This window comes from Aedes albopictus, chromosome 1 (assembly GCF_035046485.1).
Source record: "Aedes albopictus strain Foshan chromosome 1, AalbF5, whole genome shotgun sequence".
NCBI classification, from domain to species: Eukaryota; Metazoa; Arthropoda; class Insecta; order Diptera; family Culicidae; genus Aedes; species Aedes albopictus.
The window spans coordinates 128,860,156-128,885,656 of NC_085136.1; the positions used below are offsets into that span (position 1 = coordinate 128,860,156).

The 25,501-nt window shown below is 40.7% G+C and overlaps 1 protein-coding gene across 1 annotated transcript in view; it reads right to left on the reverse strand.

Annotated features, from left to right (window-relative positions):
* Positions 1-1,892: 1,892 nt before the first annotated feature.
* Positions 1,893-25,501, reverse strand: part of LOC134291306 (uncharacterized) — a 29,643-nt gene continuing 6,034 nt past the window's right edge. The window contains exons 3-6 of the mRNA XM_062859082.1: positions 4,634-4,967; positions 3,932-4,122; positions 1,977-2,138; positions 1,893-1,934 (exon numbers count right to left, since the gene is read on the reverse strand). Coding sequence (XP_062715066.1) covers positions 1,893-1,934; positions 1,977-2,138; positions 3,932-4,122; positions 4,634-4,967 — 729 coding nt within the window. The remainder of the gene's footprint in view (positions 1,935-1,976; positions 2,139-3,931; positions 4,123-4,633; positions 4,968-25,501) is intronic.

Genomic DNA, 25,501 nt, shown 5'->3' on the forward strand with positions numbered 1-25,501 from the left:
TGTCGAGACCCCATTCAACAGCAGAAAAAGAAGGAAGGAGGAGAGGAAAGATGAAGTTCTTAGTATGCACTTGTCACCTCATTATGAAAGTTGCGTCCCTCTGCCTGATGCAACACCGTTGCGCTGCGCTGGGGATCGTCTTCTGCTGGGTGTGGTGCCGTTTAAGCACTTTCCAGAGGTGTTTCCTAATCCCTTCCCATCGCCATCGCCATCGTTGCTGGTTGCATGAGTTGTTTGCTCAACTTGATACAGAGCTTCGTTGCTGTTTTCATTCCCGGAAAGGGATGGAATCGCAGTTGAAAGTTTAGCGGGGACGCTCTCCCGTGAATTGCTAATACCAGAGAGGGCAGATCGAGACTAAGGTCGCTCTGACGAACGTCAATTTTGCAGCAGACGTATTAGTTCGCTTGTCTATGATTTATGGCGATTTTTCAGCTGAGGTTGCAGAATTGGAAGCGCAAAGCGTGTTGAAAATAGGAAAGTAAACACTCGTTTTGAGGTGAAACGGCTGTTCTTTTGAGCACCACTTTTAATGAGCAGTCGTGCGCAAAACAAGCCATTAATTTATTTTAAGTTGCACTTTTCCTGGTAGAATGGCTGTCGAAGCAGCACCAATGTAGATTTTGATGTCGTCAGTTTCCGAACCGTAAACTTTACGAGTGCTTGGGCAATTAAAGTTCAGTGGAATAGCCTCTAAATGATGTGGCAATCATCGCAACAAGCATTTATCGCACCTAAAATATTTCAATTATTTTAGAGTTTCCCCGAGCTCGAGTTGACAGCGCAATGTTTTAATCATAAGCGGGAAATTCAGCGCCGAAAGGTTGTCCTATAAATGCATCTGAAATTCTTTTCGAAAATTGCCCGCAGACGAAATCAATGAAATGCTCGTTTGCATTCGCGCATTTAATGATTGCCTGACTAAAATTAAGGGTTTCGACGCAGGTACCGTATTGTGCTCTGATTGCGGAGCTAAATAATATGCAGTTTTAGTTCGAAATAAGACCTCTTTAGCATGGTGACAACATGTGAAATCAAAATGTTCTTCCAAATCAAAAATAAGTCAAAGTGTCCAAATAATGCTTCAAAACCGCTCGTTATCATATACTGCACACTTCGCAAAACTCCAGCATGTTCAACCAATTCTGATGTTAAAACAGGAAATGATTACCAAACAAATAGGCCCTCGATTAAATCGCAAATAAATGCATTGCCCTCTTCCGTCGAGTGTCGCCACCAAAGGCTCCCTCTGCTGCCAGCTGTGCGCATCATTGGCAGGCATCCAAAATGATTAATAATCTCTGCTGAATATTTAATCTTTCGCCGGCAAAACTGCCAATAAGCATTCATGAATTCACGTTTGTATTTTCGATGCGACAGCCTTGCCTACGGGATGCGAGAGAGACCTTCGTGAATTAATCAATGCATAAGGGTGCCTCCTCGCTGGCTCTGTCGCACGTGGATAATCAATCTTTTACTGATTTGAAACCGCAGCAATGCAATCAGACTCAATCATCTTGTTTTTTTTTTTTCAAAAATATTGATTCAATTAATTTCCCGAGACGGAAGAATACTTGGAATTTGTACTAGTTTCGCGAAAGTACGAATGGGAAAACTAATAAAAGGCACCTTCCATGAAAAATACAACAAAAATTCGTGCAACAAATTTTGGATGAGGTTGTGAGTTATCCATCAAATACTGCAAAACTTTTAGTTAAAAAGCACAAAATGGTACCTAATTGACAAATTAAGAGATGAAGAGATTTTTCCACAAAATCGCATTCTAGTGAGATTCAAACCCACGACTCCGAATTCGCTAGCCTGGCGCTTTAAACAACTGAGCCAAAGAATTATGAACACTGTCTTTTTCACAAATCTACCACTCTTTCGGTTTAGATGTCAATCCACAACACACTCGCGTTTGAGCCCATTAACTACAAATGAGAGCGAATTGTTTTTATGAAGCTGAGACTTACTCTCGCACTCCGCATACCTAGCCTAGCCACCAGCAGCATGTTTGCTGGTTTCTCATTTCGTATGCGCCGAGAGTTCGGCATAGCCGCAAGCTTGACGCAGATCGAGTACGGTATGGCTATCGACATCGGAGTCAAGGTGGCATAGTTCTGCTGGAGGATTTCCTCATAGGAATCGCAAAAGAAAACAATTTAAGTGGATGCTCGGATGAACTTGTTGGAGGATTCAAAAAAGGAATCGCTGTAGGATACTTCGGAAAAAATTGCCGGTGAATTCCCAGGAAGGGATAGCTGAAGATTCAACAGAAGGGTAACTCTCGCTGAGACCGGCCCACTATTTACACCTTGTCTTCAAAAATGTTTAAGGTGGCGATTTTCTGAAAGTCCTCGCTAAAAAAGTAAGGAAAATGCATTTGGTTACTCAAATTGATGGAGGGTCAAGTTAGAGCTACAACAATTTTTACAGACCCATCGATTTGGTCATTTAAACCGTTATAACTCGAAAGTTTCTCCAAAAACCACATCAAAACGAACTGCTGTTGAAAAAAATAGAAAGTTAGAGCTACTATTTACAATTATGAAAAAAATGGGTCGTCCATATTGATTTTGGCCGCCATCTTGGATTTTTATACCAAAACATTTTTTCACCACGATGGCAACCACCGATTTTCAAAATTTTGCATCAATTGAAAGCTGAGACATTTATACATAACCCATAACCCATCATAACCATATTTGTACTTTTAGGGTCCAACTTCTTTCTATGATGTTTACTGATATGAGCATATGCAACACACCCAAATACTTTCAACTTACTGACATCTGGCTTCTGATTGAACCACTTTTCATATGGAGTGTTATGATTGGGTAATGCATTGGTTGGACTTCTATTGGTCAAAAACATTGAAGCATACAATGCTTCGCCCTAAAATTCTTGTGGCATGTTTGAATCATACAACATTGTGCGTACTTTTTCTACTAATGTCCGATTTATTCTTTCGCTGACCCCGTTTTGTTCAGGAGTGTATGGGACTGTTGCTATCAATTGAATGCCTTTATGTCTACAAATATTCTTGAAATCTGTTCCCATATATTCTCCTTCATTATCTGAACGTAATCTTGAAATGCGACTTGAAAAATGGGCCAAAGCCATGGCTTCGAATTCTTTGAATTTTTCAAATACTTCACTCTTATTTCTTATTAAATATACCACTACAAAATGAGTAAAATCGTCAATGAAGCTTACAAAATATTTGAAGCCATCATATGAATCAACAGACATTTGGCCGCAAACATCAGTGGGAACTAACTCAAGGGGTCTTGTGGAGCGAAATTTAAAACTTTTGTCATAGTTATCACGGTTTTGTTTTCCCATAAGGGGCTGTCCATTTATTACGTAAGGGTTTATAGGGGGAGGGGGGGTTTGAGAAATCTTACGCGCCATACAAAAATATTTGGCTTTCCATACAAAAACATCTTACAAGGGGGGGAGGGGGTGTCGAAAAATCGCAAAAATTCCCTTACGTAATTAATGGACAGCCCCTAATGCATGATTCACAGATTGTTTCTTTGCCTGTGTCAGATTTGATATCAAAATCCAGACCTGGAACCATATCATTTAGTCATAACTTCAACAAATTGTCTTTCCCTAGATGACCGTATCTCTTATGCCATAGATCCATGGCATTGGACTTACATCCATAGTATGCGTATCCTTCATCTGGGTAAAGACTTACATGGAAAAGGCCATCGGATTTGGTGCCATTCAAAAGAATCTCACCAATTCCGTTTTTCACAATCACACAATCTTGCTCAAATGTTACATGTAGACCTTTTTCAACAATGCGAGTTACCGAAATAAGATTGCATGTGAGTTCAGGTATAAAAAGAACATTGTACAACAAAACATTATCTTTATTATCGTTGCACAGTTTGACATCTCCCATCTTTCGGCATACCCTTTCGCCGGACTTTGCCGTGGTGATGGTCAGCGGTTCAATATCCCACATCGTCTTGAAATGTAGTATTTCTCGACACATGTGATTGGTGGCGCCACTGTCGATTATGAAGTTTACTGGTGTACTCACTGGCATGGCGACCGGTAGCTCCCAGAAGGGATAACTGCGGATTAGTTGGTTGTTGTCCCGTTCTTTGTCATGTCGAATTTGGATGTGGTCCTTCAACTACTGTAGCCAGGGAAGACCGGCTCGTTGACGTAGCACTCCAACCCGATTCAGCGTGTCAGCAGTGTACGCAAAATATGGCACCGCAAGCGAAAAATAGGTAACAAAGAAGGCACGGCAACAACGCTTTGTTTTTTCGTTAGCAGATAATGACAAAATCGCTCCCGAGTTTGTTCACAACAAAAACGGTAGGAATATTTGTCTCGTTCTATTCACATCGTGATTTTCTCATTGTTTTACCACTAAAACTCGACTCTGAGGATGGCAAGAGTCTTAATTCGTCCAAATGCTCATGAATTTGATGATGTAAGTCGAAAATTTCAGCAGAAAAGTCGAAATATCGGCACACGCACGGCAAGCGATATTTGTTTAATTGCTCTCATCGCTTGACATGCGTTTGTTGTGGAGCGCTTTTGTTACCGACATGCACCGCTTAGGACAAAGCGTTTGTTTTTCGGCGTAATCCGTTTTTCGTACCCTGCGTGTCAGTGTTGACACGGCCGATTGGGACACGCACAATGCAATCACCACTCTCGTTGGTAATGAGGGCTACGTCGCGCTTCTGGCGCTGGGGAGGCTTCTGAATGTTGGACGTGACATTGGCTGGTTTCTGCATTTTATGCTTATATACAACGCAAAAACGGCGAATGTGGCCAAGTTTGCCACACTCATAACACCTCAGCATCTTGCGTTGTTGTAGATGCTGTTGCTTTGCATTCTTCCACCAAACTTTCGTCATGTTGTATGCCACAGGTTGCTGATCAATTGCTTTGGATTTACCGATTTCAGCGTCAATGAAAATACGTTGAACCTGTACCAAAGACATATTCATCAGGTCATCTTTTCTCATTACAGAAAGAGCCCCCAAAATATGACTGTATTTTTCGGGAATAGGAGGCAACCAGTGAAGTACTAGATTGAAAGTAGTGAGCTGAATTTTTGTATGGTGAGATGATCAATTCTCCATTTCTGCAATGAATTGGTGCAAACAGCGTGGGTTATATGATTTCTTGCCTTATTTGATGCTGTTTGAGCAAAAGTTTGGGTTACTGTGTTGTTAAAGTAGCAAGAAATAAATAATACAACAACACAGTTATCCAAACTTTTGCTCAACCAGCATCAAATTAGGCAAGAAATCATATAACCCACGCTGTTTGCACCAATTCATTTCAGAAATGGAGAATTGATCATCTCACCATACAAAAATTCAGCTCACTACTTTCAATCTAGTACTTCACTGATTGCCTCCTATTGCAGCCAAAAAGGTGCAAAGGTCGTGCTTCCTTCAAAGAGCAAATAGCTCACTGGAAGCATTAAACGTGTCTGTGTCTTAAAAAAAAAAAAAAAAAAAATGTTCTTGGTGAGAAACTTGTTTCCCCATAATATTAAGTTGTCGAATCAAGTCTTCGTGAGAAGTAAACAATTCCTTTAGAGTCTTGAATTTCCTGTTTTTGAGCAGGAAAAGCTTTGATCGCAGCCCAAGCATGGCATTTTCACCTTTGGGCACATTTTTGGCATATTCGCAGTCCAAAATATGTCCCATGGGTTCATCATCTAAGCACATCATCAAGTCGTTGACAACTTGAGAATCATCTTTAAGTCTTTTTGCCAATTTGGCTTTGCGCTGTATTTCTGCTTGAGGAGAAGCATCAATAGCAGGCAAAGCATATTCCTCCTCCAACGGAGTACTCTCAAATACATATAATATGCCATCTTGTCTGAAATAGGTTTCTATGCGCTTCTTCCAAAAAGGATAACTTTTGTCATCCCCTTTGAACGTTGGAGCACAGGTGGTTGGAGGAAATACTCTTCTCAATCTGCTGTCCATAGTGTAATAACTGATCAACAAAATTCAGTTCAGTAGTCCAAAGTACTTACAGATATCTCCGTGCGGTGCTATAAGCTCTTCAACTTTCAACTACTACAATAAATTACCATGCACTATGCAGGTTTCATGAGGAAATCTAAATACAAAAAAAAATGTTCATGCGGATATCTCCACCAGAGTAAATTGGTTAAAAATGAACACGCGGATAACTCCACCACAGTAAATTATTCAAAAATTTTCATGCGGATTACTCCACCAGATTCAACCTTTCAAAAAAAAAATGTTTTCCAGGAACGCGTTGCCTGGGCCCATAACCTGTTGAAAAATATGATGGTTAGTGGATGCCCGGACCGTCCGACCTAAACCTCTTGTAATTATTACTGTGGAAATCTCCACCAGACGTAATTATTACAAGTACCAAAGCGGACAACAACGATGCAATTGATGGAACAAATATTGTGGAAATCTCCACCTGAAATATTTGTCCCAGGACCCTTTAGTTGAAAAGGACAGTTCTTTCACAGAAAAACCCTCTGCAAAAATATTGTTCTCGATGTTTATTTAACTTACCAAATGTAAGCTGTCATAACAGCGTGAGCGCCTGACTGAATCTGAAAACTACAAGGATCATGCCCTGCCACTAAATGCAAGGCGACCTGACTACTCTAGTGATGGATATGCCTCGTCCTGCACCATTACATATGTGTGCGTGAGCACTCCTGACTCTCCCGCCACCTCTCTGACAGTTGGCTCTTTAACTCCTGTAAACAACCCGGGTCACGTGGCCACTGCCAGCATGGTACTGACAGCATATTCCTACACTGAGGAAAAAAGGGTTTTGAAATTAAGAAATGCAAATTTCAACAGGGACTCCTCCAGGAGTCTCCCCCGGGGGACTCCTCCAGGAGTCTCCACCTGGGGACTCCTCCAGGAGTCTCCCCCTGGGGACTCTTCCAGGAGTCTCCCCCTGGGGACTCTTCCAGGAGTCTCCCCCTGGGGACTCTTCCAGGAGTCTCCCCCTGGGGACTCTTCCAGGAGTCTCCCCCTGGGGACTCTTCCAGGAGTCTCCCCCTGGGGACTCTTCCAGGAGTCTCCCCCTGGGGACTCTTCCAGGAGTCTCCCCCTGGGGACTCTTCCAGGAGTCTCCCCCTGGGGACTCTTCCAGGAGTCTCCCCCTGGGGACTCCTCCAGGAGTCTCCCCCTGGGGACTCCTCCAGGAGTCTCCCCCTGGAGGAATCCCCATAGGAGATTCATGGAAGAAATCCCAAAATCTTCTCCAGGATCCCCAGAACAAAATCCTGAAGAGACCTCAAAATGGATCTACTGGGGAATTCTCATAACGAATTTCGGAAAGAATCCTATAGGGAACATATTGAGGAATCCCCAAAGGGAGCTCCTGAAGGAATCTTTAAAGGGAACTTTTAGGGAATTCTCCAATGAATCTCCTGAAAGAATCCCGCAGTTGCTTGAGCAAGTGATAGGCTTGCTCTGAGTAAAGCTCTCTTCTCTCTTGGTTTCAAGGTCAAATAGCCGAACGCCGTTTAGCCAAATACCACTTGGTCGAATGGATCGTTTGACCGAATTCCATTTGTTCAAACGAATTCAGAGCAATCTCTTGACATCTGCAAATATGATCATCAGTAATATTTCATTGGCTAGTTTTGCAATTCAATATTTTATCAGGGATTATTCCTTCCTCTGATTCTGGAGTTACACTGATGCGAAGAACAGTGGAACGATCACATGAGTTCATCATTCCTCTTTTCGGCTAAATGGCATTTGGTCAAACAAAGTTCGGCTCCACGACCCTTTCGGTCAAACGGCGATCGGTCAAATAACGCGGAACCGTTTCAGGAGCAATTGGGTTTATAAATTTCGAAAAATGTATTGATTTTTTGATTTTATACAAAAGAGAACCTTTTCATGAGCCACTATGATTTTTTTCAGATTTTTAGAACTTTGTTTTGGCACCTAAAATCAATTTCAAAAAGATTTTTCGAAATCACCTTTTGACAGCTGGGCAACTGCTTGACAGCTGCGCCCAGTACAAAATGCGACGAGGGGTGATTCGACAAATCGCTCCCATACAAACTTTAAATTGATTTTTAAATAGGTTCCCGGGCACCAAAATTCATGAAAATTTGGATTTCGGCTCAGTTTTGTTGGAAGTTAGGTAGCGTTGAACGCTCGGGTAGCGTCGAACCTTCAGGTACGTGAACGGCGGCAGTATTGTTGGTAGGTACAATTGTTGGAGAAATAGCAGAGGTATGAAGTTTGGAAGAAGTTTGTTGAATTGTAAATACCTGAATGGAATATAGAGTGTGGCGGTTGCAGATTGAGGTATCAGTCGGCAGCCGTCTATTTTGATGGAAGAGGTGTCTAGCGTTTTATTTTCATTGTAATTTAGAAACAGGCATCGACGGAGCTAGCAAATATACTATATTAACAATATAGGTCACTTCGTGTTTTTACATACAACGGCATGGAGACGCCGTTTACGAATGATTACAGCACACCCTATTGTCAGAAAAAGTCAATAATTGTATTTTGATCAATTTTAGTTTACCGTGCAAGGTGACATTTCTCGAAAAAAAGATGTTAGGGGTGTCGAAGTTTTTTGTTCCCAAATAATCGATTAATAAATAATCGATTTACAATATAGGTACACAAACAAAATCTGGAGCTCGATTTGAATAGGTCGTATTTACATTTGTCGATATAAAATTCGATCAGTTTATTTTAGTTATTGTAGCAATATGGAAAATATTTTGGAGACTTTTAATGATGGAACAGGAAGCCTGTTTTGTGATGATTGTGCTGTATGTATCAACTTTTTTCAATTCCAACGGTTTTTGCTATAATAAGCGAATCCAACTGATCGAATTTTTAATCGACAAAAGCACATACGACCTTTTCAAATCGAATAATATTTCATAAGATGAAATCCACGAATACATCTGTAGAAAAATTTGAATGCTTCCTCATTCTCCGTGCAGTTGAAACCCGGAATTTTCGACTAGCGAAGTTGGATTTTTCTCCAAATCCGTGCGTCGGACATAACTTCGGAAGTGATGCGCTGTATAGCGTATCAGGTTTACTATACAGCGCACCACTTCCTAAGTAAGGTCCAACGCACGGATTCGGAGAAAACCTCAACTTCGTTAGTCAAAAACTCCGATTTTCAACTAAATTGAGAATAATGTCACCGAAATCGTTTAACTTCAAATTGTAAACTTTTCACCCTCAAAATTAGCTTATATTTTACCCTGGTGGTTCCTATTTTCCTTTGACAATGACTTTTAAGGTGTCATGATGCATCACTGAGCTTTCATTCGAATTATCGACTTTTTGCTTTAGAATGATTGTTTGCCTCGCGTTTTTGAAGTGATAAAAAACTGAAAAACCCTAATTAATCCACCTAGCGGTGATGGTGCCTTTCTCGTGCTTTAAAATATCCTTTCAACAAAAATCAAGCGACGTGTTGACGACATTGACATAAATACAAAATGAAAACTGCTTGCTTAATCTACTCAATATGGATACATTTTATATTAGCATAACATCCAATATTTAGAAACTATAAAACAAAATTCAAACCATATAAGTGTCATGAAGCCGCAAAATTTTGCAACGTCATTTTAGATTTTCCGGTCATCATTTTATGACTCTGGATATCTACTCCAACTAAACTAACCGCCATCTTGAACATTGAGACACCATCTTGGATGTCCTGGTATTCATTTTTGGTCCTAAAATTACATATAATAGTCGCCGTATTGAATTTTGGCATGTCGTTTATGATTTTCTGGTTACCAGTTTTGGACGAAGACCGGCATTCTTCCCCATTCAAACTATAGTCATGTTGCAGACCTTGTGAAACAGCGGACAGCTTGGGTTTTCTGATTACAAATTTTGAATTCTGAACATATTTCCATACAAAATATGCCCATAATGCAAGAATTAAAAATCCTATAAAATAGGCACTTACTTGCATACTGGGCCATTATCTTGGATTTTGGACCGCTATCTTGGATACTCTGGTGGACTCCGAACATATTTCCCATACCAAACACACTTATTTTACATAGTTTTAGAGCTCAAAATTCCTTAAAACAGCCGCCATCTTCTGTTAACGCGATCAAATTCTTATTTTTCCATTCGACGTTGACCCATCCTGCTATAAATTTACATCTTAGGAATCTGAAATGGTACGATTTGGTGAGATTGCTTTAGTTTTGTCTATATTTTGTTCTCTTTCATATATGTGAACTTAGACCGATTCGTCACTGTTGTTCATACCTAACGTTTATCAGGTCATTAAACAAAGCCACGATTTAATGTTTCACATGATCGTTGGTTCTGCTACACAAAAGCTAGTCTCTAATGTGATCTAAGGCTATTTTCTTGCTAACCGTTCATTAGATTATCAAAAAATCTGCGATCTGATGTGTCGTATATATGGGTTTGGTTCATTTTTACATTTGGTAATATCCTGTGAGATAGCCGAATCTGATTCCATGAGTCATGGACCATGACACTACCGGTTGTCCCAATTATGGTCTGAGATTATTTTATTGCTTATTTTCCACCATTACCCAATCACCGCGATTTGATATATCGCATGTATGAGTTTGATTCACTTTTACTTTTAACCACTTTCGAAGCCACAGCTGAACCCGCAACACTACCGGGTCTGACCCTATTTTTCCATCAGGATGTCGATAAGTCGTGATCAGTCTTATTAGAGATCACAGTCATTTGAACCTTTCGCCGATATTCGGCCTCCTTTGTCTTCGGTATTAGCAACACAATCAATCAAACTACTGTTCGAAACAAAAATGTCAAATGAATGCACTTCACCACGATAGCGGCTTCGGAAGACGGTTCGGCATTTGTTATTCCTGTCTTCTTCCATAACAAGAGCTATATTGCCCATCTGTGTGCTGTATTCAATGCAACATGCAAGAATAAATTCATATTATCATTTATAATCGGAATTGGCTGAGAATCTATGCGTAATCCTAGAATTACACACGTGTCATCGTGTCAGATGACATTGATTTGACTCTTTCTCATGTTTATTGAGCTTCGTTCTACTGCTCGTGTTGTGTGTAGGTAAGAGGAATAGAAATACACTAGAACGCCAATGGCGCTGTACTGAGTTTTCCTATTTAATTATTTTAATAACCTTAGTTGTAATAATTGATGATTTTTAAGTGCCCATCTTGTAGAGGACCTTTTGTTTTGGTAAACAAAATTTATTTGACACTTATAGTACCGCTACTGACGTTGTAAGGGCGAGGCAAACTAGATGTTAGTCACACGAACAGTCGCGGCATTGGATTTCTGTGGCTGGTTATTCTAATGTAAGAGGTAACGGTAGCGCACGAATGTAACAAAGCAAGCTGACACCCGACTGCGGCAACGAAATGAAGGTAGTGAAAAGTGTCGAATGTTTACAAGACTGGTCGTGATTTGATACACCGCATCCATGGGTTTGGTTAAATTTTACATTTTACTACCCGGATTCTGGGTAACTACCGGCTAAACCAAATATGGTCTGACATTATTGTCTTGTTAACTGCTCATCGCACAGTGGCCGGAAGCCGGACAAAACCTCAAAAATCGACTTCGATATTTTATTTTTCTAATATTTTTCTTCCATTATAGATACTTCAACTAAGAAAACCCCAAATTTTCAGGAGATCAGGTCGAAAATTGAGTCTTGTAGATTTTTTCAAAGTTGAAGTTTTATGTGCTACAACATTAGTGTTTATTGTCTTTATTTTATGTGCTTCCTTCATGAGTTCGTTGTAAAAGTTAGGAAGACTTGAATAAGTTGACAATATTTTTTGTGTTTTTGGGTATAAATAGCCATTACATTTCAGGGATTGTTTGGAATTCAATCGCAAAATTATTATGTTTTTACAATATTCAAACATATTGACTTTTATGAAATTTTGAAGAAAAACTCTGTTTTAAAGAGATCCAGTACTTATTTGGGAAACATCAGAAAACGACGCCGTATCCCGGATCTGACGTGCAATTTTGTCTAGTTTATGGCTATATAGGTCACTGTTTGCGCATTTTTGCGCTAAGCGCGAAAAAAAAAATTTTTTTCCTATCAGGTCACAATGGAGCCGCATGGTCATGGAGAAAGTGATATTGTTTGAAATTTAAGTTTTATCTTCACATAGTTCAAATTGACTTACAATTCAATTTAGTGTAATTTTCATTATTGTAAGAGACTTTCACCAAGTCAGATGGTAATAGGGGGGGGGGGGGGGGGGGGGGTGCGGGTGTGTCTGTAAATGTAATAATGTAATGGCCACGATGTTTCAATATATAGTGACACAAATTCGTCGACATCTACGTGTTTCTTTTGTACACGCACATCGCTACAACAACAGTTCAAAGCAACAATCATGTATAAAATATAAACGGAATTCACTAAACGGCGATAAACGCTACGTTAAATATTTTTCTGCGTAAACGTCGCGATCACCAAGGCAATCTTTGAATATTTTAAAAGCAATTTTATGAAACGAGCGTTTTACGCTCTTTAGGTCAACCCCTTATATTGGTTTTTTAAACTTGAAGTTTTATTGTATGTAATTCATGCAGTTTCGTTAAACACATTTCTACTGTTCATAAATATGATTACCGATCTCTGATGATCGTTTATCAAAAACTCCCTTCAATATTGCGAATTGCCAATTCTTTATTGATAGGGTTGTTTCGGTTGCTTCGATAAGTTATAGCAGGGATCGATGCACCTTAAAACCCAAACTCGGAAGAGCATATATGAAGTTGTTGAAACAAGATTGATAAGAAGCAGTTCAGATTTTACGCAGTTCACTATATTAGACTATCTGACCCCATAACGATTGAATTAACACACCTCCGTGCACCCACCGTAAAATGTCACGTGGTCTATGGGCAGTCCCTGAGAATAGACTACGTCTTGTCAGCCAGCATTGGTGTGTATCTGAATTGATCCATTGAAAGAAAACGTAGGTAAACGATTTATTCTGATGATTTATGTAGTTTTGAAGATTTTGGACCGCCCTAACAGCAACAAATACACAATTATAGTTTATTTCAATACCAATACATGATTTAAGAACCCCCAAATTAAAAGGTTAATCAAAATCTACGTTAAAAAAGGCATCGTTATAGCTTATTATCGATTACTTTTTACATGCTTCCTATAATCAGCAGATTTCAAAATTTTGAACCACCCTAATATAGTAAAATCAAAATATATGATAAGTTTCATATCAGAAATAGATTTAGGGAACTAAAATCATCATAACCTGAGAATTTTAGCAATTTCGGTTAACATTGGAGGTTTTGTCCGACTTTTGTATGGAGGCCCGCCACTGTGCATCGGTTAACCAAAAACGCTGCAAATTGAAGGTGTCACATGCAGAGTTTGACAATTTCGACGGGACTCTCGGAACCCATTCCGGAACACAACCAGTTGTCTTTAGTGTGACCTAAGGCTATTTTCTAGCTAACTGTTCATCAGGTTATCGCAAAAGCCACGATTTGATGTGTCACATGCCTGGATTTGGTTTACTTTTACATTTGGCCTCTCCCGGCCACTCAAAACCGATTCCAAAACACTTGCTGGCCGTTCAATAGGTAATCTAAAAAGCCGCTATTTGATGTGACGCATGTACGCTTTTGTTTCTCTTTCAGATTTGACCACTTTGGCGGGAACCCCGGAACCGGTTCCGGAACACTGCTGGTTCAAATATGGTCTGAGATGATTTTCCTGCGCATTGTCCATCAGGTCATCGAAAATGCCGTGGTTTGATGTGTCGCATGTATGGGTTTGGTTCAATTGTATATTTGGCCACCTCCAGCGGGACGCCTAGAACCGGTTCCGGAACACTACCGGTTCAGATATGGTCTGGGATGATTTTCCTGCTCATTGTCCATCAGGTCATCGAAAATGCCGTGGTTTGATGTGTCGCATGCATGCGTTTGGTTCAATTGCATATTTGGCCACTTCCAGCGGGACACCCAGAACCGGTTCGGGAACACTACCGGTTCAGATATGGTCTGAGACTATTTTCCTGCTTACCGCTCATCAGGTTATTGAAAATGCCGTGGTTTGATGTGTCGCATGCATAGGTTTGATGCATTTTCATATCTGGTCCCTTCCTGGGGTACCGTTCCGGAACACCTAAATGGCCACATCTCCGGAACGGCTGGACCGATTCGAACCATTTTCAATAGGAAACAATGGGACCAGATTCCGCGTCGAATGAACCGTCGGTCATTGAAATCGGATGAAGTTTACTGCCAAAAAGTGATGTGAGTTTTTTGTACACACACATACACACATACATACACACACACATACATACACACAGACATCACCTCAATTCGTCGAGCTGAGTTGATTGGTATATGTGACTCGACCCTCCGGGCCTTCTATCGAAAAGTCATTTTTGGAGTGAACATATAGCCTTTCCAGTACACTTAGTGTACGAGAAAGGCAAAAAATAGCCGGGGCCCGTGGCGTAGTTGGTCACACGTTCGCTTCATATGCGGATGGTCATGGGTTTGATTCCCAGCCCCGGCACTTGCGATTTTTCGTCAGTTACTTTTCCCCCGAGAGCAACTGACACTGACCCTCTTCTGAGCCCCATGGCTCAAACGGACCCGGATACCTGGACATCGGCGAAATGCTACTCATAATGGACCCCCAATCGGACTGGAAAGGAACAACGGCCATCCATCATCATCCTTGTGCTCATCATTTTACTAGGTATAAAGTAGAAAAAGTGAAAGCAGCAGAAAGGCAACCAGTTCGATAAAGTAGAATAGAATTTTAGGCGTTGTACAAAATGTAAGTGCAGCTGTCAATTGAAATTGCTCACGTAGTGCCCCAGTGGACAATAGAGCTGTAAATTAGATTAAGTGATTAAGAATAAAAAAAAAACTGAAAATTCTGCAGTAACGCAGCTGAAAAAGTATCATCACAATCACTGCGAGTGAGCATATAGGATGATACGTTTTCACACGAATATTCGCTTTCGTGGCTGAGAATTATCACTTTGAAATTTTGAACCACATATACAACATGGCTGCCGATGCTGATGATGCCGTAAAAAGCCTTTCTTAATGTCCACGCTGACATACATACATCGGATTGGATAGCTTACAAAAAATCCGGCAGATCACCAACCAAGTGCACATCAAATTCCTTGTGGCAGAGTGCAATACATTGCATCCAAGGGTGCACAAGCTAATGGAGCGATGCACGAACTTGATGATAATTTCAACGTTTGAGCGTTCCGTGCTTACAAAAAATTAGCTCCGGGACCGGACGTGAGAATGGAACTCGTCAAATTTAATTTCGATTAATTTCGTTGTTCTTACGAAGTGAACTGTGAGTTTATTCGAATACTGATTGTTTTATTCCGGACTAATCGGTTTCCTTTGTTGTTGGATGTGTGAACATTGTGCTGTCAAAGATTGCACATTAACACGATCGTCGCGAAATCCTTGCAATATTTTATAAACATACAGTCATGGGCTTCTGGGTGAACTTCAGTTAGTAAAAATATTCTAGCAATTTCGCCTGCTGCAGAGTGATAATCCTCCATAAATTTAGTCAGGCATTCCTTCAGATGTTCCTTCTGAATTCCTTCTGATTTTCCAATGGAAGTTCCTTCTCATTATTATTATTATTACTTTATTATAGAGATTTCCAGCCCTAGGCTGGTTCATCTCTTTAAAGTTCCTTCTCAGTTTCCTCCAGGGGGAATAACATTTCCTTTGCTTACTGAAAAAATCTGCATTCATCCGTTGCTAACCGTCATTAACTGCGTTTAACTGCGCCTGTGGCGCTAACAGCGGTTAACGACGGTTGGGAACGGATAAATGCGGATTTTCCGATTAGAAGAGGATATGTCATTCCCAGTGAAGAGAATTGTCAGACAAAAGAGGCACAAAACAAGCAACAAAGAAGGCGCGACGATTACTCTTTATCCCTACTGGTAACAGATAATGACATGATCTCAAATTGTTTTGTTGCAGACAAAACGGAAGCAGAATTTGTTGCGTACTTTTCAACTCGTGAATAATCAATTATTACTAACCCAAAGTTGAACTGTTTGATGATAGGGCTTCACCAGAGTTACAGTGTTTACCGACTCGAAGTTACCGTTCAAAAATCGCAATGCAAGGCTTAAAAATCTCTCAACTCTTGGTGTACGATGTTTATCCTATTATTTCCAAGTTGGGACAAACTTATGTCGCATTGGATGGATTGTCGCAACAAATACAGGTTGCGACATTGTCATTATTGTTGCGCGATGGTTGAATTTTGATTCACTGCTTCTGCATAAATCTCTGAAAAAAAAACTCTAGGAGGAAACCAAAGGGAATGAGTCATTCCCTTTGGTTTCCTCCTAGAGTTTTTTTTTTTCAGAGATTTATGCAGCTCTTTTTGAAATTCATCCAGGAGTGCCTTCAGAGATGGATTTAAAGTTTTTTTTTCTAAAATTTCTCCAGAGGTTCCTTCGAGGGACCCCCAGGAGTACTGAAATTGCTCCAGCAATTTCTTCTGATGTTCCTTCAAGAATTCTCTTCTAGGATTCGTCAAGAAGTTCCTTATAGGATTTCTTTAAAGGAGTTTCTTGGAGTCTATCTTGAATTCCTGCAGAAGCTCCTTCAACGATTCCCTCAGAAGGTTATTTAACGAATACCTCTCGGAGTTCCTTCTGAAATTCCTCCAAAATTTTCCAAGAAAGACCAGGAGTTGTTTCAGAAATGGCCGGGGTTCTGCTAAACCGAACTAAGCACCAAAAAGTTTATTCCGAGATAATTAAGTTTAAAGTTCAACAACTCACAAATAAACAGCAGCTATGATAATTTGAAACTTTTCCGCATACATGTAACTCACAAGCCATTATTAACTATCAGAGATGAAGAATACATGAAAATTATTTGAAATCATTGATATAATTACATTTAATTTCTCAGTACTTTACACTCAGTTCACTCTGGCTGAACAAAAAAATTGGAATATGGTATATAGTTCAGTGTGGCTGACTGTGTTTCTTTGTTTCAGAGAAAACCAGTAGGATTGTGAAAAAAAATCTCGATTTTTTCATAGTCTCAAGTTGAAGTCGATATCACTCACATTCCTTAACATGAATCAGAGAGGACGCGTATAGTATAGTAGCACGGAGGTCTCAAAATAGTTTGAAATATGAACGGTGGAAGCCCTCCCAGCTCAGCAATTGCCACCCATGTTTTTCTTTTCATAGGCCATGCATTGTGCAGGCATAGAGCAAGAGTGCTTATGTCCATTGATGTCCTTGCATGTCCTGAAGTCCTGAGATGTGAAACTTGAGCAATTTGTGTACTTCAAATTTATGCTGGTCAAAGAAAACCATGAAAATGTTCTGCCAAAGTGAACCAAGACAAAACAAATTTCAAAAATACGAAAAAGATTCGAACTTGGATCATTCGAGTGATAACCAAGCGCGTTACCTCTAGGTCATTTTACCTACCTGAAGGTCAGTCGTTAAGTCAGAATCAAGTTCTAAACATTCTTCTCAAGGATGGTTTTCGTGAAAACGCCATTTTTCGATCAGCCAAAGCGAACCAAGTGTTTGATTTTTTTCAACCTTTGTTATTCTTATTATCCAACAACATCAATGACGGCTCCTGTGTTAAAGTATCAGTATAAGGTGTATCGACATAACGCAGGTATTCAAACCCAGTTGATTTTTGAATTGTTGAGAATAAATTGATTCTAAAATGCAGTGGATTTGGTTCGCTCTGGCTGAATGTGAATTGGAAAAACGGCGATCAGGTTCATCGACATATAATTGGGTCCTCCAACACCCGTATTTCTAATTACGTGTTCAATTCTCTCACAGATTGTTACTATGAGTCGGTTAGAAGCTAGAAATTTGACAGCAATGAAGAAAACTTGAAATGTCCATCATCTAGATCAATACTAAAACATTTTGCTGATTCTATGAAATGGTTTACAGTTCACTCTGGCTGGGTACTATTTCATTTTTTGTATGATCTGCCAAACAGAAATTTTGAATTAACTCCACGAAGAACTGTAAGAATTATTGGATTTTTACACTGAAGGTAGATCATCATATTCTTCATCCAATGGTTAAGAAAACTCATTTTTTCAAAAAGTGGTCTTTAGTTCGGTTTAGCAGAACCCCGACCAAATGTATCCAAGAGTTCCTTCAAAAACTCCTCCTTCTGGGAATTTCAACCGGGATTTATACCAGTATTCCTCCAAAAGTTCCTTCTGGAATTCACTCCGTCCTTTAAGGATTTCCACAAGGTCTTCTGAGATTTTTCAAGGAATTTCTTTTGAAATTCCGGAGAAATTCCGAAGTTACTCTGTTAATCTCCAACGCGAGTTTTTATTAACAATTTAATTAATATTTTTCGAGGGATCTTTCCAGGATTCCTTCAGAAAATTCCTCTTTGAAGTATCAGAAATCCTCCAGGAATTATTTTTGTGATTCCTTCCAAGAATTCTATAAATTTGAAATGTCTTCAGAAGTACTTTTTCCGGGATTCCCAGAAGGAATAAGTGAATACTAGATTTGTAGTAATGAGTTGGTTTTTTGTATGGTGAGATGCTAAACTCTCCGTTTCTGCATTGAAATGGTGCAAACTCATGGGTATTATGATTCCTAGCCTAGTTTGATGCTGCTTGAGCAAAACTTTGGAGAATTATCAAGGGAATTATGTTGTTTAAGTTGTAATAAATGAGAATATAACAACACAGTTACCCAAAGTTTAGCTCAAACAGCATCAAATCAGACAAGCAGTCATAAAACTCTTGCTTTGTTGTTACCATTATTGCAGTTACCATTTTATTGCAGTAACGGAGAATTTACTTTCTCATTATACAAAAAATTAGCTTATTACTACAAATCTAGAACTTCACTGATTGCGTTTTATTCATGGAGATATGTAATCAGAGAAGAAACTTTAAAAAAAAAACAGAACGAACATCTGGATGATTTTTTACAAAACTGCTGGAGACATTTGATAAAAAAAATGTTGTTGGAGGATGGAGGAGGAACGCTTTCCCTAAGCAATCCTGAAAGGAGTTCCTAAAATAATTCCAGAATTATTTCTAGGAGGAATCCCCCAAGAGCTTCTGAAGGAATCTTGAAGAAAAAAAATCCAGGGTGCAATTCTTAAACGAATCCCACAAGGAAATTCTTGTGTAATTTCCGGAGAAAATACCGTTCATAACTCGCTAACGGAATCGTCTGTGTTTTAGTATGTTATGAACGTTTATCAGTTCAAATTTACTTCGCACGTCGCGTGAGTCGAGACTTCGATTTGGTGCTGCGACGATAATATACGCCAAAAATTGTTTATTGCGGAGATGCCACCTGTTGAAACTCCTACACGAAAATAAGTTGCGTGAATTTTTCTTGCGTGGGCCCACAGATATAAAAACAGACCACACGCAGGGGAATATTTTACGCTGCGTTGTTGAGGGCACCTTTGGCAATAGGGTTAGATTGAAAGCAAACAATTATAATGTACCCAAGCTCACGCAGAAAAATGGCGCTTGTTTAAAACAATAAAACGCATGGTTGATTTTCAAACTGAGAATTTACTTATTCCAAAGTTATATTTAATTGTTTTCATTCAGAGTTTATTGATAAAAACAACCGATTACCATCATTTCATATAATGTCAAAAATTTTATTTGTTTCAACAAAATAAAAACCATAAACATGGTCCGAAAGCACTCACACATCTATAAAATGCTTACCCCAACATCGCCACAGCGAAGAAGGTGCAGCAAATCCATCACGCCAACTTCCAAGTGCAGCTTTGGCCGTGATAGATAACGCGCAGGTACTCACGACAGCATCCACAAAAAGTTGATCGGTTTCGCCTTTTTTGTCTTTTTCTAGTCGTTCTCCTCGCCATCCGCTTACCGACGATCTAAAAATAGATTTCCGAGCTGCCGCAGTTGCTGCCGTCACCAAAACAATCACATTCCGGGTTTGTTAGTGGCAAAAGTGCAGTCGTTTGAATCAATCAATAATTTCATGTTAAAAACCAAATCTCTGTTTATCTTAACAATCTGTCAAAAATTTCGACAAATGAAAATATTTGTATTATCAAACAAATGGAACAGTTCAGTTTATACTAGAAATCAGTTTGTCGCTATAGTAAACTGAAAAATCGGTTGATTTGAACTAGAATTTGATTGTGTTTACAATTTATTTTTCTGCGTGCTAAAAATAAGCCTAATCATTTTTTTGCGCCGGAATCTATATAGGTATCTCCGTAACAATCAATAAGAAGAAAGAATTAAATTTGTTCTCATTAAATTTCTAATCAAATTTTGAGTAGTTGGAAAAAAATCGATTAATGTTAATCGATTATTTCAGAAGAAATGGGCATCCCCACCTTGCAATGACAGTTCGACAGAATAAACGTCATTCGGATAGCGCATGCATTTAGTGTGTAGTAGTACCTCTTCTGACGCTTGGTGGCGCCACATTCACTAAAAAGGTGTCTCCAAAAAAACGTAAGAGTGACCTATATTGTTAATATAGTATATTTGGAGCTAGCCTCGCTATGGCCTGCGTGGCCATGGTGGACTAGCCTCCAACAAGTTTGACATGTAGATTCAGAATATGGAATTATCTCAACATCACTAAAGAAGCCAATTCAGGGAGGTTTCAGTTGGGTTGGTTGAAGAGGAATTTCCGGACGTCTTAGGAGGCTTCGCAGTGACTGATACCTTGATACCTTGTTGGCTACAAAGTTACTTTACTCCAACGCCGAGCGTATAGAAGAGCACCATCTTCGTTGGTCTTGGGCGATGTTCCTCCAGTTTCCCCGAACGTGTAGAGATCGTAGATCTTCTTCAACAGCGTGCAGCCAGCGAGTTCGCGGCCGCCCACAAATTTCTACAGGAAATTCTACACAAATTTCCATTCGTCACAAATTTCCACCAAATGTAATGAATAAATCTTAGGATCACTCATTTTATCCACCACGTGCAACGATAGAAACCAAGCCAGTGTTTTAAAACAATCCATTTAGTCACGAACTGGCATTTGTCCAAATTCGCGCGACTAATGAACCTTTTTTTCCTCGCCCTGTGTTCCCTTGTGCACAGTTTGCCCGAAGGCGTAGATAACTTCAAACATGCAAAATTACAACTTCGAAGAACAAATACTCGCGCTCGAATCGGGAACGAGAAACAACCGCCCAAGAAGCGTGTGCGTTTTTATCAGAAAATTGATCTCCGCCGTTGGAGGAGTCCGTTGTGCGTTTTGAGAACAAATAGACACCACCGCGTTGCGATGCCATGGAATAATATCTAATGGAAAACACACCGAATCAAAAGAATATTTGCTCCCGCTTTGGCAGCGCTAATGATTTCCGCTCTATTGTGTACTCCACTGGCTGGAGTGAGAATTAAAATATTCAATTAGTTGTAAATATTGATACTTTATCACTGGTGTGAAGATAAGAGCGGCGAAATGTGGATCTTTCCGTGCAGTGGCGTGAAAAATTAATGACAAAGATTGTTTCTTGGAAGACCGTTTATTGGGATTGGTTTTGTTCTTCTACAGAGCTTGCGAGAGTAGCTTATTAAACTGCGAGGTTAGTTATTTTGCTGGTTTTTGGAACGAACTTCGGTAAGATACAGAGGAAAAGACAAATGATCGAGATAGACAAAATTTGGGTAAAATCCGCATGAAGTTAAAGTGATTATACTAATTATGAATGGCATCCTTAACATCCCTCAGCGTGCGAGTTGGATCATTTCCATCCTCTGCTGCACTGGCATAGTGGCATAGCCGTTTCCTCCATTGCCGTGGACTCCAGTGCCTACGTTCTCGAATCCATTCAGGTGCTCATCGAAGTGCTACTTCCACCTCTCGATCTCCTCACGTCCATTAGTCAAAAGGCTCCTTATCCCTGTTTATTTCGGCTTGCAGCACGAAGTCGTTGCTGTATGCGTTGAGCTTCTGATAGAACTTCCGTGTGTCTTGGAAACGGCAGTAGCGCATACCTATTCTCTTACGATCGAGTGCTTTCTCGGCGGTTTTTATAACTGACACGATAGCATCTACGGTCGACCTCGCCTTCCGGAAACAGTACTGGCTACTCGAGAGACCATTCACTCCCTCGGTGTGCCTCAACATTCTATTGAGGATGATCTTTTCGAGTACCTTACCAGCCCTGTCGATCAAGCATATTGGTATATGTGGCAACGGGTCTCCGGGTGGTTTCCCCGCCTTTGGCAATAGAACCAGGCTCTGCCTCTTCCATACTTTTGGGAAACTCCCTCGTCCAGGCATTTCTGCATAGCAGACCTGAACATTTCGGAAGCCTCTGCAATAGCTACTTTTAAGGTCTAGTTCGGAAGTCCGTCTTGACCTGGGGCCTTACCTACGCTAAGGGACTTAGCTATCCCCGCAAGTTCCACATCGGTGACCCTCTCCTCATCGCCAGCCCCAGTCCCCGGCTGTCCTATGAAAGGAGGCCAAGGACTCTGATCTTGATACGGAGAAAGCTCCTCGATGATGCCCTCCAACATCTCTGGAAATTGCTTTGTAGGAGCCATTACACCTCTTGTCTTGGCCATCATGATCCTGTAGGCATCGCCCCACGGATTCGAATTGGCACTCTGATAGGGACCCTCAAAGCGAGCCGTTTTGCTTGCCCTTATCTCGGTCTTTAGCGCGGCTTTTGCAGCGACGAACACCACTCGCCGTTCGTTCCGATCTTCCTCAGATTGTGCTCGCTGCATCGTTGGAGTTCACCAGTAAGCCGGTGGCATCCCATTTCTTGGCCTAGGCGCCTCTTGCTCTACCCAATAATGTCTGCTGTTATTGTAGTCGATACTGTAGCGAATCGTCAGGTGATTGTTGTGAGTGTAGCTATCGTCTACTCTCCAGTTCGAACTACTTGTTCAGCCAGAACTACAAAAAGTAACGTTAATTATCGACTCCGTCACCGTTCCGACTAAAGGTACTCTTGGTATCGATATTAGCCAAGTCGACATCTAATATGGCCAGTGTCTCTAGCATGATCTGACCCCGCTGGTTCGTGAAACGGTTTCCCTATTCCACGGCCCAGGCATTGAAGTCACCCGCTATTACCACCGGCCTTCGCCCTGTTAGCACGGCCGCCATACGGCCGTGAACTGCTTAATCGATCACCGCGAAGGCGCATAACAGCTACAGAAGAAGACCCCGTTTGCTTTGGCGACCACGAAGCCCTCATAGGAAGAAGACACCAACTTCTGGACGGGGTATTTACCCGTCGTCCATATCGCCGCCCATCTGGACCCATCCGCGACCCAATTGCCGCTGCCGACGGGAACTCGGTATGGGTCCGCAATGATGGCGACATCCGTCCTCCATTCAGAAACCGCCTGACAAAGCAGTTGCTGAGCCGCGTCACAGTGGTCCAGGTTCCAGCTGCGTTACCTGCACTGTGGTTTGTTCGCTGCGGCTTTCTTGAAAGCCGGGCACCTTGGTCCACCCGTTGGATGCCTGTTGTTCACGGATTTTCCGGTACAGATCAGACAAATGGGTAAACTCGTGCCGCCCTATGCTTTATGGCCTTCGGCGCCGCATCTCATATGCTTCTGTCAGGGGCTTTTCAGTCCCATAACTTGTGTCCTGGTTCCAGACACCTGAAACAAACCTCTAGTGGATGGTGGAACGTCAGATGTCATACTAGGGCAGTTCAGATATTAAACACGTTAAAAATTCAAAGCTCCTGTATGTTCTTTACTATTCTTTGTGCAAAACTAGAGTCCTGTCAAATTTTCAGCCGTTTCGGTGGTGATTTAATGGTGGCCTAAAATCAAAATAGGTTTATATGGAAATTACTTTGGAGAATTTTCAAAAAATGTTCTCCGCGTTGTAGAGCATTCAAACATGGATGAAGTCTTAGGGTCAAACTCAAATTGAATTCTTCAGATCTTAATGGTAACATTCATACCGAAGATCGCAACCTGTTTCGACACACAAGATAAGAGTTATTAACCTCCACGTACCCGACACCCGACAACTGATTTTCAAAATGCTGGCATTTTGTCAATTTTCATCCATTTTTTTTTTAAGTCGCCCTCAATCGATCATAAAGTGGTGCAAGTTTATTATACGCAAGTGGCCATGCAATATCCGGAAACATTCTGGAGATATTCCGGATTGTCCTGGGGTCAGGGGGGTTGCCAAAATGGCTAAAAGTGATTATTTCGTGTGCTATTGTGTGCGAACCTTTGATTTCCAGCGAAATTTTTGTTGTGAAACACAACTGCGATAACCAGATTTGAATAAGTTGACCCAACTGGATCACCGTGACAGGTTCCGCGGGGCCTCATTGGGGACACTTCTGGTTTTCAACCTAAACATGCCGTGCGACATATTAATCTCTATGATTTCGAATGACTGAGTCAGAAACGATAGACTGAAGTCTGTATCAATTAATATAGCCACCCCGGCACATCTCGCATAGGTTCCACGGGGGTGTCATCGGGACATTTCTGATTTGCAACCAAAACATGCCGTGTAACGTATCAATCTTCATGATTTCGAAAGAATGGGGTCGAAAAAAAATGGCTGAAGTGCGAATCAACTAATGTGGCCGCTCCGGAACACCTGGAGCAGGTTCCGCGGGGGCCTCTCAAATACAATAATGCACAAAATAATCACTTTTAACCATTTGGCAAAACAGAACCCTCACCCACCCCCTGGCCCCAGTTCAATCCGGAATGTCTCCGGAATGGTTCCGGATATTAAATGGCCACTCCAGTATAATAAACTAGCACCAATTTATGATCGATTAGGGCAACTTAAAAAAAATCGGATGAAAATTGACGAAATGCAAGCATTTTGAAAATCAGTTGTCGGGGGTCGGGTACGTGAAGGTTAATCAATATTCACCATTTATGATTGAACAGAAGACTACAGCTCGATCGACATGCTCGACACGCAATCATAGTATGCGTGTTACCTTCTTGCACACCTTACCGGACATCGTGTATGAAGATGCGCATGCGATATTGAGAGTTTGTTCAATATCTTTCTTGCCGATTGAAGAAATCAGTTCCGGTCTTCGGCAGCATTCATCATTGAGCTCTGAAGAATCCCATTTGACATTGAGCCTAAGACTTCATCCATGTGTAAATGCTCTACAACGTGGAGACCTTTTCTTGAATATTCTTCATACTAATTCCCATATAAACCTATTTTGTTCTTGGGCCACCATTAAATCACCACCGAAACGGCTTAAATTTTGACAGGACTCTAGTTTTGTTCTAAGGATTGTAATGGACATTCGGGAGCTTGGAATTTTTAAGGTGTTTGAAATCTTGGCCTAGTCATACGCACCAGCTTACCTTAATCCTTAATTCAAAATAGATTGAAACCTTTCATTTGACACTTTGGTAGTTTTCATATAATTATTGGATGTCTTCATAAAATTGATTTTAAACTGGCCAAAAC